The sequence below is a fragment of the Nothobranchius furzeri genome, chromosome 2, assembly GCF_043380555.1.
Source record: "Nothobranchius furzeri strain GRZ-AD chromosome 2, NfurGRZ-RIMD1, whole genome shotgun sequence".
Taxonomy (NCBI): Eukaryota; Metazoa; Chordata; class Actinopteri; order Cyprinodontiformes; family Nothobranchiidae; genus Nothobranchius; species Nothobranchius furzeri.
The window spans coordinates 14,354,271-14,374,456 of NC_091742.1; the positions used below are offsets into that span (position 1 = coordinate 14,354,271).

The 20,186-nt window shown below is 39.3% G+C and overlaps 1 protein-coding gene across 2 annotated transcripts; it reads left to right on the forward strand.

Annotated features, from left to right (window-relative positions):
* The first annotated feature begins 241 nt into the window (after positions 1–241).
* On the forward strand, positions 242–20,186 carry slc30a2 (solute carrier family 30 member 2). 2 transcript variants are annotated; one of them, XM_015947758.3, is made up of 8 exons: positions 242–461; positions 9,732–9,943; positions 11,555–11,701; positions 12,156–12,309; positions 13,527–13,746; positions 14,069–14,174; positions 19,157–19,291; positions 19,841–20,186. In XM_015947758.3, exons 1-8 carry the CDS (start codon positions 379–381, stop codon positions 19,984–19,986), a joined length of 1,203 nt encoding a protein of 400 aa, XP_015803244.1. In that variant the 5' UTR covers positions 242–378; the 3' UTR covers positions 19,987–20,186. The 2 variants fall into 2 exon arrangements, 1 of the variants encoding a protein (XP_015803244.1); XR_011516281.1 differs by lacking the exons at positions 242–461; positions 9,732–9,943; positions 11,555–11,701; ... (2 more) ...; positions 14,069–14,174; positions 19,841–20,186 and adding exons at positions 15,761–15,941; positions 16,671–16,764 and having other exon boundaries at positions 19,157–19,193.

The following is a 20,186-nucleotide window of genomic DNA, read 5'->3' on the forward strand; positions in this document are numbered from 1 at the left end:
AAAAACAAAAAAAGTAAAGAATACTTGGGCGTGAACCGTATTTCACTTATTCATGTTTATTGCAGCTCTCGTGTTGACAGTGACGTTTAATCTGCAGGAGTCCTGGCCTTATCAGAGCTGCTCCTGCTGCAGCTGCGCCTTCTCCCCTCGCTGCGGCTTCACGAGCCTCCCAACTCCTGAAACCTCCCACATGGGAAAATGCGCACATGGTTTCCTGCTGCTGCACTGAAGGGATCCTGCAGGTCAGAGACATGAGGACTTTAACCCGCTTCTACTGAGGACCTGGACCTGCAGCAGCATCTGTTTTACCCCCACAAAAGGAGATCTGCGTTAACTTTTACTTTTTGAATTTTATCTTTTTGGGTCTTGACTGAAAATATGGATAATAAAGCTGCAAATTCGGAGAAATCTCACCTGATAGACGAGAAAAGCGCGAAGATGTACTCCCTAAAACTGCGAAGGTGAGACAATTAAAACTTCTGAACGAAATCTGTCTGAATTTAAGAACGTTTTCATTTTATTATAAAGCATGAAACATATTTATGAGCAGTAAGCGGAGTTTGCGCAGTGGGAACGTGCATGCATGAAACATATTTATGAGCAGTAAGCGGAGTTTGCGCAGTGGGAACGTGCATGTGGTGCGTGTTGAGCAGGACGCGCGGCTGTTTGATGTGAATGAACAAATTCATTTCCATGCTTGGCTTGTTTCTGGACAGGCTGTGACAAATGGCCCCGGGGCCGGTTCACCGAGCAGCGCTAAAAACTCATCAGCTGTCATTAGAGGGAGCGCGTGCGTCCGGGACCTCATGTCACACACACATTGACACGAAACACACATGCATGTTAGAATCTGTTAAACACGCCCGGAAATAGAATTATTACCAAAAATAACTAAATAAATTATGTTTTTGGTGCAGAAAATCAACAGAGCGACTCTAAGCAGGCCCAGCAGGAAATTATCATTTATTATCTCTAATCCCGACATAATAAATCTAAATGTCGTTTTTATCTCTACAGGCCATTGCATGATCAGTCTCCTGGCTCGTTCACGGCCAGCCGGTTCTCACCTGACGCGCGAAAATTTGCAAACTGAGAAAAATTTTGTTTGAATAAATCCGCTAATTCCGGATTAAAGATCAGCAAATAATCCTGCATCTGCAAAAACAAAGGATACAAGATTCGGGTCCATCAGTTGGGTTCAAACAGGGGTGGTGAGAGGCAGACAGATGCGCATATGGCTCCACATTTGCGATTTCACGCACCATTTGCGCCGTTCTTGTGCGCGTGTACGCTGTGTATTTAAGGAGACTTCTTCCCATTTCCCGCTGCTGGTCCAAAAAAAAAAGGCAAATTTATTCCTGAAGATTAGGTTAAAATGACAATTTTTTTTAATGAAGGCCTTAAAATAAATACAAAAAATGCCGCTTTTCTCTGAAACTCATTTCATTTAAATAAATAAATAAATAAATAAATAAATAAATAAACAAACAAACAAACAAACAAACAAACAAACAAACAAACAAACAAACCAACAAACAAACAAATAAATAAATAAATATTTTAGGCAACCAAAGAACAAACATCAACGCTCTGGTTCAGTTAAATGCTAAATCTGAGTTTAAATAGCATAATATAAATTTTTGTGTTGCAAATTAAGCCTAAATAGTTTCTAAAACGTAAAAAAAATGTACAAATACTATTACTTTTTTTATAAATCAGTGAATTAAACATCAGAGGTCTGGTTGTAGGAACTATGATGTAAATCATATTTAAGGTTTTTATCAAAGAGTTCAAAGCTCAGGACGAGTTATCAGTGATGCTGAGATGAGCCAATAATTATGTAACTCATCATGACGTCATTTACCTTTTCCAATATGACAACCTGTGAAAAATGCTTTCATCTACAAAATGAAAGAAAAAAATCCCCTAAATAAGCCAAAGCAGATGAGATAATTCGGTTTAGCAGTGGTCCAAACTCCCAAGGAAGAAAATATTTACTTTAGAGTCGATCGAGAGCAAAAATCAGATTTATAAATTACTGATGATGTTTCAATAAATTAAAAGTCTTCAGGTTTGAATTAACAAACTAACAAAAGTGACTGAGAAGAATAGAATATTATTGTTTATAAAACTGGACTTTTTCCCTAAAAGTTCCCATTTCCTGTTTGATTATCTGCCAAAAGAAAGAAACAAAAACACAAAATTAAAGTTTTGGTGTTTTTAGGCCACTAAACCGCAGTTTAAAGGTGAATTTTAGTTTAAGGACAACAAATAGAATAATTATGGTTTTATTTAAAAAACACACACAAAAAAACTTCACAACAAATTAAAAGGTTAATAGTTAAAAAAGTTTTATTTCTATTTAAAGACAAAATAGTTTTAAACATTAAATAAGCTCTAATAAGTTTTGAATCAGTATTTAATATTTCATGAAATAAAAAACGTTTTGAAATGGAAAAAAAATATTTTTAAATCATCATCAATGTTTTCATAACTTTATTTACTGGAGCCAGTTTACTGGACCGTTGGCTGGTAATTAGTGACGTTCCCAGGTGGGATTTAGTTTGCTTTGAATTGTTGAAAATCTGGCAGGAAAAGCCTGACTCTGGTTGGGCCTCCAGCCTGCTGTTGGGTCACTCGTTTATTCTAATTTTAATCAGCAGACAAACTGAAAATATGTCGTAGAAATCTAAATGAAGAAAAATCAGACCCCGTAGAGCCAGATGTGTCACATCTGCTCCACATATTGAGTACCTTTTGCATCTCTTTAACAGGATTAGTACATTCTTCAGACTTCTGCCTCCTTGTGGAAGATCTAAGCACTGCAGGAGATGAGTCCCATTATTTTGTTCTCACTGGGCCACCGTCTTCACCTGTGCAACGTTAGACATGCCTACATGGTGTTGGAGGACTCGCTACAGATAGATGCATCATTATTGTTTGATTTTAGTCTCTTAAACTTCAGAATTCAAATCTAAAATTTGTTTAATCATCCAAAATTGGTGAGTAAAATTACTGCTAAAGAGAAAAAAATCATTCTAAATTTGAAGCAAAGCGATAAAAAAAAAACACTTTAAAAAGCTTAAAAGGCCCAAAGATCATTAAAACATGACCCAGAAAAGGAAGTGAGGGAAGCTCATCCATCTGTGTAGGTTTACTAAGTAAACAGGCTAAAAACAAACACCAGGAAATAAGATCTGGGTGGTTCTGTTCTCTAAACGTGACTCAGTGCATCTAAAATATCAGCCGTGCAGCAAACAGCATACCGCCGCTGTCAAATATTCCTCCATAAAACAACACGTCCAGACAAATACGGTAACACCTCCTACAATAGATTTTTGAATAAAAGAAAACGGAATAATAGGATTTAGTTTGACTTTCAGGTCATAAAACATTCTGCAGCACTCCATCACCCCCCTGCAGGCATTTCTATGGAAGGGGAAATAAAAGCGTTCTTGTAAAGACGTGGCATTTTGTGTTGGACCTCAGGGATTTGATTTCATTTCACAGATGACTGAATCCTCTCTGCTGCCGTTGCCGAGAGTCAGTAAACACCTCACCCCTGCCCCGTGGGCTGCAGAGCAACAGAGGAATATCATCTTCATACGAAACCCCCAACTGTGTTTACTATGGCACAGAAGCCCGAGTCATCATGTTGCCTTGTTGTGGATTATTTCTCTCTCTCTCTCTCTCTCTCTCTCTCTCTCTCTCTCTCTCTCTCTTTCTCTCTCTCTCTCTCTCTCTCTCTCGCTCTCTCTCTCTGTGTGTGTGTGTGTGTGTGTGGCTTGTATTTGTACTCTTGTGAAGACCGGATTTGGGATATTTACTAACCTTCATATGACCAATGGTCCTTGTTAGGACAAAAACCCGGTCCTAATACGGAGTACTCCCTAGGGGTGAGGTTTACAGATAAGATGTGAATTGAGTTTTTGTTACAGATAACTTTAGGAGTTCACTGGTTAGGGTTAGGCACAGTGGACTCACTAAAATGAATGGAAGTCAATACAAAGTCCTAACATGCAAATACAAGAACGTGTGTGTGTGTGTGTGTTTATCCCGGAGGCATAATTTAACACACTCTGCTTTCCGCTCGGCTGGTTCCTTTGAGCTCGGACATCCCATAATATGATTGTGTGTGTGATAAGAGCCAATCATGCAACACTGGCAATCTCCTGTGTGGGGAGTGAGAGTTAAAAGTGTGTGTGTGGTTTTATTCAAGTGAGACCAAATGAGTTTTTTTCCACCTCATTAGCTACATCATTGCCCCCCCCCCCCCCCTTTTTTTTAACGAGGAACCCTGATTACAGCTCAGGGCTGAGTGGGAGTCCTCAGAGGTGAAGAGTTTCATCTCTTGGTTGAGTCCAGAAGAACTCTGATCTTTTCATGGAGTCCTACCGTTAGAGAAAAGGGTTAGGGTTATAGGTATAGGGTAGAGGTTATTATGCTATGTAAGTCTCAAATGGAAACTTCCAGACTGCAAGTTAACTGAACTTTCTTGGTAAACAGGAAACAAGACTGTCTTGTTTTAACAGATACCATCACAGGTACACACCACACATGGTATTCTGTTCACGTCATGTGGAATGGTTGGTTTTCTCCATCGTGTCATGTGGAGGTGGTTTTCTGTTTGAGTGCAGCCAATGCCCTGACAACTGCTTATGCAGATGAAGCTCTGTTAATAAAACGTACTGCACGAGGAAGTGAGATTTGTGTGCGTGAGAGAGTTACGCCGCAGTCCTCTGCAGAGTAAAACTAACTTCGGCTCCAGTTGTCTGTTGGTTCGATGTGAGGTTGCAGGGATATCTAAAGCCCCAACACTACCCCTAACCTAACCTACAACCCCATCAGCAGAATGAAGCTTTACACGATCCCTTAGAAACACGTGCATCTGACACGTTAACAGGTGAGCCACGTGGAAAAGGTGCAACCACATCAGATCTCACAAATATATTACAAATGTTCCCAAATCAAACACGAAACATGCAGAAAATGACTTTCATGTGATATTTTAACAAGTTTCTATAAAAGAAGATTTTTTCCCCGCCATTTGAAGCTCCAATATTATTTATTCCAACTCACAAACACGTAAAATGTGATTTTTCTTGTTTTTCAAACGTGAAGCTTGTGTGATTTTTGCTGGAACGGATGTTCCCAGTTTGCGACGTTGCTGCAGCTCCACACACTGGACTGGCATTCATTTTCATTTGTTCTGAACAAGATTAAATAACAAATCAAATCAAACTTTATTTATAAAGCACTTTTCATGCAAAGCAAGCAGCACAAAGTGCTTAACAGATTAAAATGACCCATATAACCCACAATCCCTCGCTTTCCCACACTTAAAACTGTGACAGTTTCACTCCCAATCCACAAACCATTCCCAGGCACACACACACACACACACACACACACACACACACACACACACACACACACACACACACACACACACACACACACACACACACACACACACACACACACACACACACACACACACAACACATTAAAAGACCACAGTAAACACTAGGCTGAGCTCAGATTGGACAGGTAATGAATGAGACACCATCAAGGGAGCCATCTGCCTCGACAGCAGCAGATCCACGGCAGCAGCCAAGACACCAATCCAGGGCGCCCTGGGAGGATGGCAACCCCACCACTACCTGGGTACTACCCAAGGAGTGCCCCAGCCGCCGCCACCGACCACCGGTCCCGAGGCAGAGGGCTCCACAGAGGAAACACTGGAAGGATTAAAATACGTAACATGTAAAATCACAAGAGCTAATATGTAAAATATCCGATAAAATGTGATTATAGAAAAAAACATAAATGTGTAACACAACAGTAATAAAAACAAATAAGTAAAATAAGCAATCCAATAAATAGTAATCAGTTAAAAGTTGAACTAAAAAGGTGGGTCTTGAGCCTGATCTTAAAAACAACAGACTGAAGACCAATAACAAACTAAATAAACAAGAAAGAGAAAATATAAAGATGTGTCTCATGTTCACAAGGTGAGTTTCAGAAAGAACAAAATAAAAGAATATTATGTAACAGCTACATTTCTATGTGGATAAGGTCTCAAACCCCGTGTAGATCCATCTTGTACATTTGCAGAAGTTCTACGGTCTGATTTCTGGCTTCAAGGTCTCCAGATGGAGTGTTAGGATTAGTACGGTGGCCCAGAAGGTTCAACAAAATACAGAATATGCAACGCAACGACAAAACCTGTAACAGAAGTACATAATAAAAAATGATTTGAGGTTTTGTACTTTGTTGAACCTTCTGGGCCACCGTAGATTAGTACCTTGGTCAAAAGCCTCCCATATTCAGTCCTATTCACGTTTACTGCCCCCTGGTGGAGGTCCTACAGGACTCAAGGGCCGATTTAGCTTCTTTATTATTGATAAATTGTTATACGATGCCATTATTTTATTACATAATATATTAACATTAGACAATAAATAGTTCAGCATTAAAGTTATAGACTGATGTTTAGTGTCTGCGTTTACTCCTTGTTGCTGATCCCTGTCCTCTGAGTGACCCTGCTCACCATCCATCTACGTAAGTGAACATTGATTCCAGAACTCTTGGTCAGGTTCTGCAGAGGCTTTTAGATCTTCTAAACGATACGAGTCTCTGCTGCAACGTTTACTCAAGAACATCAATCCTGTAAACACCCAAAGTACGCCAGACTTGCTGCTGTTACAGGAAACACAGAGCTGATGAGCTGGATCCGATTCCCACCACGGTAACATCTCTACTCCTAAAAAACAAACTCCTTCAGCTTTACTGGTGTCTAAATTCTCTTTTTTATTAAAAACATCTGAACAGAAAATACTGTGGAACGTATTCCTTCCTGTAAAACATCTTATTTGACTGTAACGTCCTTTCTTCAGAATCATGCTACATCTATTTGATACCAACATCAGTTCTTCAGGCACCACGTTATTAAAAAACTCTAATAAAGATAAAAAGTAACTTGATTTATTGTATTTAGTAACTTAGGGAAGTGTGACATTTATTACTGCTCAACATTTTTCATTAAATATTGTTTTTAGGTAACTCTTTAGGGAACACAAATTAACCATAGCTGCCAATTAATATGCATATTAGTGAATGTAATGATTTCATTTACATCTATTTAATGATCCATAAGATGTGAGATTCCATAGGAAATATGAAATCAATCTTATGGATCTTTGGATAACTTAAACCAGAAGACTGGAACTTTTTATTGCAGGGATTATGTAACCACTTCGTATTAATTGAGAGACAAGAGAAAAGAGAGTCACCTTTAAAAATTTTAAGAAGATTTATTTCTAAACAATTTTAAACAAGACTAACTCTAAACTCTAAGCGATGAATGGATCTTGGTGTGAATGAGACGTGAGATGGATGGTGTATGTGTGAGTGATGTTGTCATCAGAACTCTCGTATCCGGAGAAGCAAGTCTGAGTGGGAAGTGATGTTTTGCTTTTAACTTTGATCGGAGTTTCATAAACACATAAGGCACCATTTTGTCGCTCCACACATACCATTAGCATGAGACCTCCATACAGATCCAGAATGCCAGGTCCTCGTACCCCCCTTTCGGTACCGGAGCCGATGAAACAGCGTCAGCAGTACGACAGACTAGTCTTTGGATTGTCTCCAGGTAAAAAGCGACAGTTGGTTGACAGCGTCAGATGGACCCGGAGGGTCAGTGAGTTCAGCTTTTATTCTGAAAGGAACCGTTGCTTGGTTGGTAAAGTGCAACAGAATTTGTCCAGCTTGTCGGTTCTTTGCTTAAAAAGGAAGTCCGGGTGGCCGGTCCTATACTTCTCTTAGAATGTGGTGAACTGAACTAAGATGGCGTGGGACTGGTTTTATTAATCTGGATGTTTTGATTTACGGTCGAATCAAAGTTTGACAGATTTATAAACACCACAGAGACTATGCCACGCTTCAGAAAGGGAGGTTCCAATTGGATGAGAAAGATAAATGTGTCATGTGACTTTAAGCCCTACGTGAATCAGTATGTCTAGTGGAAACATTTAAAGTTATATTATTTATTATAACTTACTAATCATAATATTGTCATTTCACATATTGGTTCACATTTTATTACTGGCTAACTTTGTTTGATTAGCTTATTAAAATAGAGTTCTTTGATTTATTAAAAGGGAAGAATCCTTTGTCTTCATTCTTCTCTTGAGCTGGAAAGGAAACAGTTTAGAAGCAAATGCATGACCTTGAGGTAGTCTCATGCAGATTAGTTCTTCCTGAGGAGAGGGGGTAAATAACCTTCGGTGGAATAGCTCCGTCATCACGTTACATGGACTACTAAGTCTGAACTAGTCATTATTAAGCACTTATTAACAGCTTATTACTAATGCCGTAATTCTAACATCAACAGGCCATAAATTATAAGTTTTATCAAATAAGCCATTCAGAATGGTTTGTTGCTGATTATCGCACATGCTAATCAGCTCAAATCAATATGTGGCTTTTAACGAAGTAATTCAAGGGGAACATATTCTTGCCTTTAAGTGGTTAATTAATACTAAACTACTAGTAATTAGGTATGAATAAAATCTGACTTTAGAATGGGGAACAGATTCTTGCTTACAAGTGGTTAATTGATTGTTGTTTAGGCTCTATTAACATGTGGAGTTTGGTGTTTATTTACATAATACCAGAACATAATATTTTTGGTTATTAATGCATAATAACCATTCCCCTTGAATTACTTTGTTAAAAGCATCGACAAATAAAAAAAGCCACATATTGATTTTAAAAGCCACATAGTGATTTGAGCTCATTAGTATGTGTGTCAATCAGCAACAATCCATTCATTTTCAGTTAACAAAACACTATGAACAGCTTATTTTGATAAAACTCTTAATTATGGCCTGTTAATATTAGAATTACAGCACTGGTAAAAAGCACCTAATAATAGCTTAATAGTGACTAAATCAGACATAGTAGTCCACTAATATGCATTATAATTGGCACCTAATTAATGGTTAACTTGTGTTCCCTAAAGTGTTACCTGTTTTTTTTTATATAATTCTGTGTTTCCCATTGTGCTGTTGGTCATTTTTACTAAGCTGCATAATACAAGTTTTCTGTTACACTACAAAAAACTGCAGTTGTTCAGCTGAACACATCTTTTAGAAAAGCTCTTCTCATAACTGATTAAAATACTTTTAATTCCGTGGACTATTAACACAAACCCCTTCTGTCCTGATAGTATTCAGCTGGAGCATCAGGATTAGTACCTTCATCAGAATCCAGTTCAGCTACTGGCCCTCAAGGGACTATTTTGCTTATTACCATTATTTGTTATAGAATTACGTAATAAAATTAAAAAAAAATGGGTTATTATATTATTTCATATTTTAAGCTTTAAATGGAAATATTGGATGCTTTAATAGAAGAAGCACTGTAAAAAGCTGGGTTGTGTTGCTTTTGTCACATTTCTGGACATTAGCTGTTTATGACATGCTGCTGCTAAAGGAGATGAAGAACGTTGAAATTAGACTGTATGGAATTGTAAAAACAAATCTAACCTTTTATCTAAATGATTAAAGAAAAGATCATATCACATCACCCTTCTGATATAAGAACAAAATAATGTGTTTTTTTTTTTGGCTCTCATTAACCACTGGATGGATTTTCATAGTGTTAGCATGTTAGCCCTTAACGTGCTAACACCATTCAAAACATATAAACCTCTGACGTTTCAGCTCCTTCTCAGACTCCAAAGAGCCCTACCCAGACTTCCCTTTTAAGAATGGAGGCATGTCGGGCGCCATCGAGCTGAAACACCGAGTTGGCGCGCACTGCCACGGACCCAAAGCCTCGACGTGTGAGGAGAGCGGGGACAAGCTGCTGGCCAAGAAGAAGCTGTTCATCGCGTCAGGAGTCTGTCTCATCTTCATGACTGGAGAGATTATTGGTAAAAAGTTACAAATGCAGGAAACAGAAAGGAAAAAGTCAGACAGATGTTCTAAATGTTAAATGGAAAAGTGTTTTCCTTTAGGACAAGAAATAAGGTATGGTGACCGGTAAGGTTCAAAACATATACAAAAGAAACAACTAGGACACGAGTTTCATTGCTAACTTGAGATTAGACCTTATTAGTTATATGTTAAATGTACCATAACCTGACATGTTTCAATGGCTTCTATAGGACTCATACATGACAACGGTCCGGAACGTTCTACAGGCTTTGGATTAAAATCTATTAATGTGTGATAAAATTGTCAGCATCAATTGATTAATGCGCTAATGTGTTACGTTTTTTAGTTTTAGAACCAACTTTGAAACGCAAACACGATCGCGGAACACTCACCCCTCCTTTCGGGTAAAACCCCTGGGCCGCGTCCGTCGGAAACGAGATAGCTCTAAACACCAGGCGCCGTTTCTAGATCCAAACGTCGTTTGTTGTCCGCAACTTCAAATGGTGTTTTACTTTTTGGGAATCTGATAGTTTGTCCTGAAGCTGAAGTGTTAGCAGCCGGCTGTTTCTCCCTCTCTGATGTTATTGAGCGGAGAACATCTCCCACCAGTGGTGTTCTGCTGCTAAGTACGGAGGACCCAGGGAAGTATAGCGGTTTGGTGAGACCAAAACCTGGATGGCCCAATGGTTGCTCTCAGTTTGAGCCACATTATTGGCAGAGGCATTTTGACAAAAGCGAGAGGCCCTCATGAATTATTTGTTGGTGTTTAATCATTCTTTTTTTTATCTCCTCAACATTTAACTTTTTGCTATTTAGTGTTCGAATGTTGTTAAGAGGCACGAAATAATGTTTTAAGCTAGGCTGTTTTCCTAATTTGCCATTCAATTCAATTCAAGTTTATTTATATAGCGCCAAATCACGACAAGAGTCGTCTCAAGGCACTTCACATAATAAACATTCCAATTCACAGTTCATTAAGCCAATCAGAAATAATATGTCCTATATAAGGAACCCAGCAAATTGCATCAAGTCACTAACACTAGTCAGTGACTATACAGCAATCCTCATACTAAGCAAGCATGCAGCGACAGTGGAGAGGAAAACTCCCTTTTAACATTGTGGCTTTCACTATTGATCAGAGTTGAGGTATTAGCATAGCTTCTGTTTAGCATAAGTTCTGATTAACCACAACCTCCATTTTTTGTACTTTCGATCTATAAAAACTTTAGTTGAAATATTTGCTATTGTTCTGCACCTTTTCCATTACACCGAATGTCCCGGGACACCACAGATTAGAACAATTTGATTGCACAAGCAGATAATGAAAAAGTCTGCAAAATAAGCGCCAGACTCAAGTACTAGCCAACATTTAGTTAGTTTATTTGGACAAGAGCATTTGGGAAATATTTCTCTACTTCCTGTTGCAGCTTTTCATCCAGTTCCAAAATATTCACACAAATAAAAACTCAGTTAGCTGTTTTTAAGTAACATATCGTCTTTTAGAGTGAAGAGATCCGTTCTCTGCTGAATGTATTTTATTGTGAAAGGCAGAGTGGTGTGACTGCCATTGGTAATTTAAAGCATTGTTTTTATTGGACCTCCAACAGGAGGATATCTGGCCCACAGCCTGGCCATCATGACCGACGCAGCCCACCTCCTGACGGACTTTGGGAGTATGATGGTGAGCCTGTTCTCCCTTTGGATCTCGTCCAGACCGCCGACCAAAACCATGAACTATGGCTGGCACAGATCAGGTCAGCAGAACTGAAGAGCTTGATTTGCATGAAACCAACCTTTAGATGGATCATTAAACCACTCTGAATTCCTTTGGTTAATTAATCTCAACTGATGCTCTGACTGTTCATTCCCTTTTCTAAAATAGGAATCATGTTGCCACCTTTATTTTTGACAGAATAAATCAGATGAATTCAATGAGCATGACCTTCACATAAGTTCTGAAGTCTTAAATCAGTCATCTTTTATACTATCACATAAAAAACGAGCATCGGTTTGTTAGGAAAATTACTGCGAGCTACAGATTTGCAGCTAAAACAAACTCAGATTAGTCATTTCAAGATGATTTTGGTTGCATTTTGAGCTCTGGGTAAGAATCAACACACTCAGATTTTAGCGACTGTGCTGCCTTGTAATGTTCTGATGAACTGTGTGCACACACTGATGTGATTCCTGCCAAATTTCCTCCCCCAGAGATACTCGGAGCGTTCATCTCAGTCATGTCCATCTGGATAGTCACCGGGGTTTTGGTCTACTTAGCCATTGAGAGGATCGTACGCAACGACTATGAAATTGAGGGTCACGTGATGCTATTAACCTCTGGCTTTGCTGTCGCTGTAAATATTATGTGAGTGATTCCCACATGAATTGATGTTTGCATAATTTGTTTCAAACATTAACTGAAGTTACAGTGGTGTAAACGTTTGTGTATAATACTGATCAGTTTAACTGGTTTACGAACTCTCTAAGAAATTATGTAAGAATTTATTCTTTATTCTTAAGATTTGGATCTAAAGAAAACGTTTATCTGCACTGACCGTAATGGTGAAAGGGCCAACCCTACAGCAGAAACATACATTTATTATTTCTTTTATAATTTACAAAAAGTTTGACTTTTTAATTCTCTAGATGTGAATTTTAATAAAACTCAACTTTTACAGCCGTGACAAGACATACATTTATTCAGGCAAATGTGTCATGGCCGCCAGGTAATAGCCCTGATTTACCTTTAAGGTTCTCGGGTCCATTTATCCAGTAATCAAATGCCAATCATTGTCTTCAATCCTGAAATAATGAGTTTATTAAAGCCAAATCCCGGACAAGCCCCCAAAACAGCTATTACAACTGAGTCAACAGGCTCCAACAAAAATGAGAAAAGTGTTAAACAATAGACACAAATTCAACTATTCAGATTTTTTTCTACAGAGAAAAGTGGTGACCATACATTTTCTGATTTGGGGAAAAAAGGAAGCTGAAAGTACTGAAGAAGAAAAGAAATGTTTTAAATTAGTTTGATTTAAAATAACATGTAAATAATTTCTGTGTAATATTTTAATACTTTGTGTTTGATATTCCATGAATACTCTGCACTAGAGCCCTCAGCTAGACTATCTTTTTAAATCACTGTCATACGATTTGTTTTTATCATTCCCGCAAGACTTGCATTGGGTCCCAAGGATTTTGTGACATCCCAATCGTTAAGCAGTGCTGTACTCTGTACTTTAAATATTGTGATTGGTATTTGTCTTAACTCTGCTGCTAAAGGAAATTTCATTGTTCTGGTAACAAAGACAAGATTATCTAATCTTCATTGGCAGCCTATCCTCGTGTTTTCCAATGTAGTCGATCACAAAAAGAATGCTTAGTTTAACTAAAAGTCCTCTCTCACTGGTGTGGAAGAGTGAGTCACTAATACTGGAACCTTCTTTAGCTGATAAGATGACGTAATCAGCATTTCTCTAGACAACACCTACTGTTGCAAAGACAGCTATTTCAAGCTCAAACTGGTCATAACCAAGCTAACCTGAACGTTTCCACGTACCCCCCCTCCCTGTTCTCCTGCAGAATGGCCTACATCCTCCACCACTCCACCACCCTCCACCCCCATGGAAGCGGTTACCACCAAATCGACGAGGACGGCCAGAGCCCTGTCAGTCATGGCCACTCCCACACGCTACTCTGTGCCCATGGTAACACGAGTGTCCGTGCTGCATTCATCCATGTGGTTGGCGACCTTCTGCAAAGCATTGGCGTTGTGGTTGCGGCGATCATCATCTACTTTCGGGTCAGATATAGATCACATTCTTGTTAGGGTGAGACTGAAACATCAGTTTGCTCTTAGGAAACCTAATGACATATGAAGACCCACAACAGCCAATCTGACTAATAATTATTGAATATTTGGACCTAATATTTCTTAAAGTGCCAAAGACAAACATATTTTAATGTAAACCTGATAAATGCATGAATGCAATGTTTTTTTTATGTCTTGCAAGCTGCCTTTACCTCTTTTTGCCCTGAGGTTTTTTACATCTCATTACTTAAAATAAAACACCATCTGACGTTTCTCTAACCGCTCTTTAATGATAACTTCTTTTCTCTTTCAGCCGGAGTACAAAGTTGCAGATCCTATTTGTACGTTCCTGTTTTCTATCTTTGTCCTCTGCACCACCCTCACCATCCTCAGAGACGTCTTCAGGATACTCATGGAAGGTATCGGATCTCAAAGTCAGCAGAATCTGGTTCTTGGGATGGTTTGTTCTGAGAGAAATGTAATATTTCGTTGTCATTTGGATGACAAGGCCTTAGAGCAGCGATTCCCAACCTCCAAGGAGGGCCCCACAATGGTGTCTGTGCTGAGGCTGTGAGGTTGTTAAGATTATATTTGTAAATATTTATTTTACAAATAACACCCAATAACACATCCAATACTATAATGAAAACTCTGCATAAGAGTTATTACTCTAATGAATCACTTTTAATGTCTTCATACAGGTAGGATTTGGGGTTCGGGGAGGCCCCGGCTTGTCTTGGACACAAGGGAGTCCTCCTGGAAAAAAATTGGGAACCACTGCCTCTGAGTTATTTTTGGCGCTGACTTTTAGTAAAAACTAGAACGATAAAAAAATACTATCTTTTTTTTATTGTGCCTCTCAAGATAAAAATCACAAAGTGCTTCATAGGAACAAAAATTTTAAAAATGAAAAAGATTTTAATAAAAAAAAAGATCTAAGTAATCAGTGGATCCCGGAAGGCAGAGGAAGAGCAGAACAAGGAGAGGGAGGTGATGAAGGTCCCACCAAAGCCTGAACAGGCGAGTTTAAAGGAGACCGCTGAGTCCACTGATCTCAGGCTCAGGGGGAGAGAGGTCCAGAGTCTGGGGGCCACAACAGCAGATGATCTATCACCTTTGACCTTTAGCCTGGTGCTGCACAACCAGTAGACTTTGGTCACTGGACCTCAGGGACCTGCTGGGGGTGAAGGGACTGAGAAGATCAGCAATGTAAGATGGTGCGTGTCCATGTAAGGCCCTATAGACCAGAACCAGGATCTTGAAATGAACCCTGAAGTTGACTGGCAGCCATTGAAGCTGGAGGAGAAGCGGGGTGATGTTAGCCTGGCAAGCCAGACTAAATAAATGTATTATTTAGTCTAGCCACACCAGTGTTGCCAGATCCAAAATCCCACAATATCGTACAGAGAGGCCTAAATTATCGTTTTTCAGTACAAATTATCGTACATTATAAATTTATAATAACGTTCTATAAACGACTTCTCACTCCAATATAATATAACAAAGAAGGTGTTTTATATTGCCCTGTTTAAATAAACATCTTTAAAACCAGTAATATAATGCCTATAAACGTGCAGAGTGTGTCGGCACCACTCCGACCTCCACGCATTGACACAATATGCACTTTTGCGCAGTCCTATTTATTTCATTTCTACATAGGTTAAAAGCACGCGACAAAACATCACAGCAGTGGAAAAACTGACCCGATAAATGACAAAGCAGCCTACTAGAGCTGAAACAACTAATCGATTTAATCGATTATAATCGATTATTAAAATAGTTAACAACTTTTTTAGTCATCGATTAGTTGTTTAATAATCATATTTTACCGCATAAAGTCTATTTTTTACCACAATCTGACATCGGTTACAAGCTGTTAAATTTGCCGCCAGTGTGTGGCAGTAATGAGCCACTGATCTACCAGTGGAGCCGTAGAAGAAGAAATGAGCCAATGGGTGCCCTCGGTTTTCATGACGTATCACGTTACTGACGCTCATCTTGCTGTGAGAAAATGGCGGAACAAGAGGAAATACGGAAGAAAAATAGAAGCGACAAAACTGAAGAGAAACCCCGGACAAAAACCTCACGAGTATGGGAGCACATTTGAGACGAAAGCATGTGGGGGCTGATGCAGCAGAGGAAGAGCACCGCGGTCAAGTGAGCCGTCATTTGGAAGAGCCAGCCCGGTAAGTAACAGAAAATAAACAAGCTGGACTTAGTGTTTTAGCTGAGTTCGTTATAGTGGATGTTAAACATGTTTTTTTGCCGCGTCAGTCTGCGGTGTTCTACTTCTGATTGACTAGATGCAATCGTGAATCTCCTCCGTGTTGTGTATCATGCGCTTGCCAAATTTAGCACGTCTGTTTATAAGAATGTTCTCGTTAAGAGAAAAACGGCACAAACCCATAACTATGTTCCTCATTCAAAAAAGGACAACTCCGCGGAGAAAAATATACAGACAAGCTGTGTCCAGGTGAATATAACGCGGCATAGTTGTACACTTTCAATTTTTAAATACAGGAGAAATTCAGAAAAAGTCATTTTTTTACTATTAAAAGGCTGTTTTACTATCTAACGCTGTAAAACGCCTCACAACACATTTTTATCATGTTTCTTAAACAGTATTACACAAAATAAACATTTTTCACATTTCTCTGGCTAATTTAAACACTCCCGACTCAAAGTAAAAACCTCATGAGCTTCTTACTTAGAGCTTTTTAATAGTAAAAATGTTTTACTTTTTTTCTGAATATCTCCTGTTGCGGGCTATTTTGTAGAACGTAACCCTCAAAATAAATGATCACTGTATATTGTTAATTAATTCAAATAATATAATATTGATTTAGTGTTGTAGTGTGTGTGCTGCTTTATTTTATATGTGTACTTATTTCAGTCTATTTGTGTTTCTTATGCAGAAAAAAACAAGCAACGATGGACAACTACATGGGGAAGAAGACACTCACCCCCCAGCAATTCATACCACTTACAAACTCTATTCTAAACATGCTGGTAAAAGACATGAGGCCACTATCCATGGTGGAAGGAGCAGGCTTCCAGCTAATGCTAAAAATTATTCTGGACTGATATTTTGCACTGTTTAGCTCATTTTATACTGCTGACTGTGTTCATGTGCAATAAAATAGATTGCAGTCAACTGCACAATTCTCTTATGTTTTTTTGTTCTTAACTGAAATGCATCCATCACTTGTATAGGTTAAATAGCTAAACAATAACAAACCGATTAATCGATTAATCGAAAAAATAATCGACAGATTAATCGATTATGAAAATAATCGTTAGTTGCAGCCCTACAGCCTACTCACCTAGTTGCTGATCTCGATCTCCTCATGTGATTCACTGTCTGTCGCAGCAGAATGCCTTTAATCACCTGTACTAAGTGGTCTGTGCTTCTCAGTGCAATGTTGTGCTCGGCTGAAAAGCCACATAGCTTGATTTCAGCATTTTTCACATCATTTTCAAACTTCTCTTTTTCATTAGTTTGCTGGAGACATTTAAGAATAGATGTCTGGTTTGGCGCAATGCATTTGACCCTTTCATTGTGTTTAGCTCCCTTTGCATGATTCTAGAGAACGGTGATTTCTGATACCATCTGGGTGTTGCAGCAACGACAGAAAGCCTTGGTTTCGTTCCCCGTAACAGGTGCAATCCATCCTTTGAAAATAGGGTCCAACTCCCACGCAGGACGATAAACTTGTGTCCGATGTTGCTTTGCTTTACCTTCTTCCGTCCATTCTCTGGTTTTTCTTTTAAGGTTAGAAGCCATTGTCTCGTCGCTCAGTCCTCCTAGATTAGACTTAACTCGGCGTGCTCGCAGGCGAACAGCAAAAACCGGCGGGCCACTGCCACATTATATAACCTTACAGTTTCTCGCGAGAGTAGGCCCTATCGATGTGATTGGGCTATTGATTGTACAGATCCAGAGTCAGTTTTTGTAATAGACACAATAGCATAAACCTGTAAGCACTGAGGTGAAATCTGACTTCAGAACAGTTTAAAATTATGTAAGTGACTTGGGAAAGCCACAGCAAAAGACGGTGTTACTAGATGCAATGTGAAATTATCGTACATTTGAGGATTTTTGAAACTATTGATCGTACATCGTACAGAGCCCAAAATTATGGTACAAATACGATAATTATCGTACATCTGGCAACACTGGGCCACACTCCATTGACGGCTCTCGGTTGTGGGGCGGGTTCTACCGTTTTCTTTCAAATGATCTCCGCATTCCACTGGACAATGAATGTGACATACTCTTGTTTCACTCTGTTGCATCATCCCACCCACCAGGCATATAGAGTGCCCTGATTGGCCCACAAAGCGGATAAAGCTCTGTGATTTGTTCACTAAACAGATAGAGCACTATGATTGGCCCACCAATATGGACCAATCACAGCTCTTTATGTGTTTGAAACCCCTCTAGAGAGCTGTGATTGCCTAGCCAGAGTCCTGGTAGGAGCTGCGGAGGTTCCAATGGAGCGTGCCTAGACCATTCTTTGCAAAGCAAGAATTTGGTCTAGTTCACTAGGCTAGGGTGATGTGGGTGTGTTTGGAGGACTTGATCAGAAGCCGAGCACAGGCATTCTGAACCACCTGTAGACGGTTCAGGGAGGTTCGGCTCAGACATGTGAAAAGAGAGTTGCAGTAGTCTAAGTGTGAGGAGATGAAGGTGTGGAGAACTGTCTCAAGTTCATCAAGTTGGCAGGAATGTTAAGAAATACCTTGACCTCAATGCCTTTGAAGTAGAGGTCGACCGATATTGTTTTTTCTGTATCGATGCCGATATGTAAAGGTCATGGTCAGCCAATTTTCATGGTCGATATGTAAAAAATTTCCACCTCATTTTCATGCTAAAATGTCACTAATAACTTTAGTTGATTCACCAAACATTTGAAACCCAATCAGTTTTTGAACACCAGCTGTTTAAATTATAACTTTGTTCACTGCTCTGTGTTAAGATCAGACATTTAACTAAAGCTAATCAAAGAAATGTGTAACCTGACCAAGTATTACATATTCTAAACTGGGACATTATAATACTTTTTTGTTGGAAATAATTTTGTGAGCATTTATTAAACAGACGGTATTCAGGAATATAAAAATGCACTTAAATTCTGCAGGTGCCAGGGTGCCCGTGGATGTGCCTAACTTTAAATCAGTTTTACTAAGGAGTCATATGGGCTGATATATAAATATTGGGAAATTTCGGCCCAATATATCAAATTATTTAAAAACGTTAACACAGAAAATACACTTTAAATAGCTGAAATGTCCCTTTAGAGGCAGTAGAAACATTATGTAAAACAAGTATTAAACAGTAAAATGTGATTGTTTTGACATGAATTACAGATGATTAACATACAGCCTTTTGTTTTCTCAGGATCTCCAAAAGCTATCGAGTTTAACTCCGTGAAGGAGGTGCTGCTGTCTGTGAAAGCGGTCAAGTCTATGCACTGTCTGCACCTCTGGTCTCTGACTCTGGGACAGTCTCTGGTTTCTGTCCATCTGGCTATAGGTAACAGAAAACTGCACATAGATCCAGCAGATTTAGGGATAGAACTGTAAACGGGAATGTAGAATCAAAGAGTTCATGTTTAGCAGGTCAGGACAGTTCACCGTGCACAAAAGAAATCTGCATGCACTAAATAATCCAAAGAATTATCCAGAAAAAGCAGGTAAGCATGATTTCAGACACCATTATGAACAAACAGAAATGCTCTGTGGTGCAGATCTACACGTTAAATAGCTAAAGCTAAATTCACCCTCTTGTTCCTGTGATCCCATTGTTCCAAACACGAGCCGCGCTCTGATCTACACTCCAACCCTAGATTAGGACAGGGATGCAGATTGGCCAGTAAATCAGCAGATGAGGCCTTTTGGCTCAGAACTTCACCACAATAAACTATTCAGCCTGTGCAGACGCTGCAGCATCTGTTAGCCTTCTTCCCTCACACATGTGGATGGATGCTTTTTATATAACAATTCAACATATAAAAGGCGACTAAAATAGAAAAACTGAACTAAATGTTGATTTATTTTTCTCTACTCTGTTGTTTTACACCAGAGGAAGGATCAGATCCTCAGGCAGTGCTGCAGGAGGCCACCGACCTGCTCTACACCAAGTTTGGTTTCCACAGCGTCACCATCCAGGTGGAGCTCTACTTGGAGGAGATGAGCCACTGCTTCCGCTGCCAGGACCCCAGAGACTGACTCCAATAACGGACTGAACAGGAACTGGACCCAAAAGGACTCAGAATGGATTTGGCACACTCACTTAACCTGGGCTAGACCACTGTGCTGCAGCTTCCTGGAAACGAACAACGAGTTCTCGGTAGATTTACCAGTTGACTTAGTGAAAAAAATCATTCATGTGTTCACGCTGAGCACTGATGATGGGGCTCCATACAAAC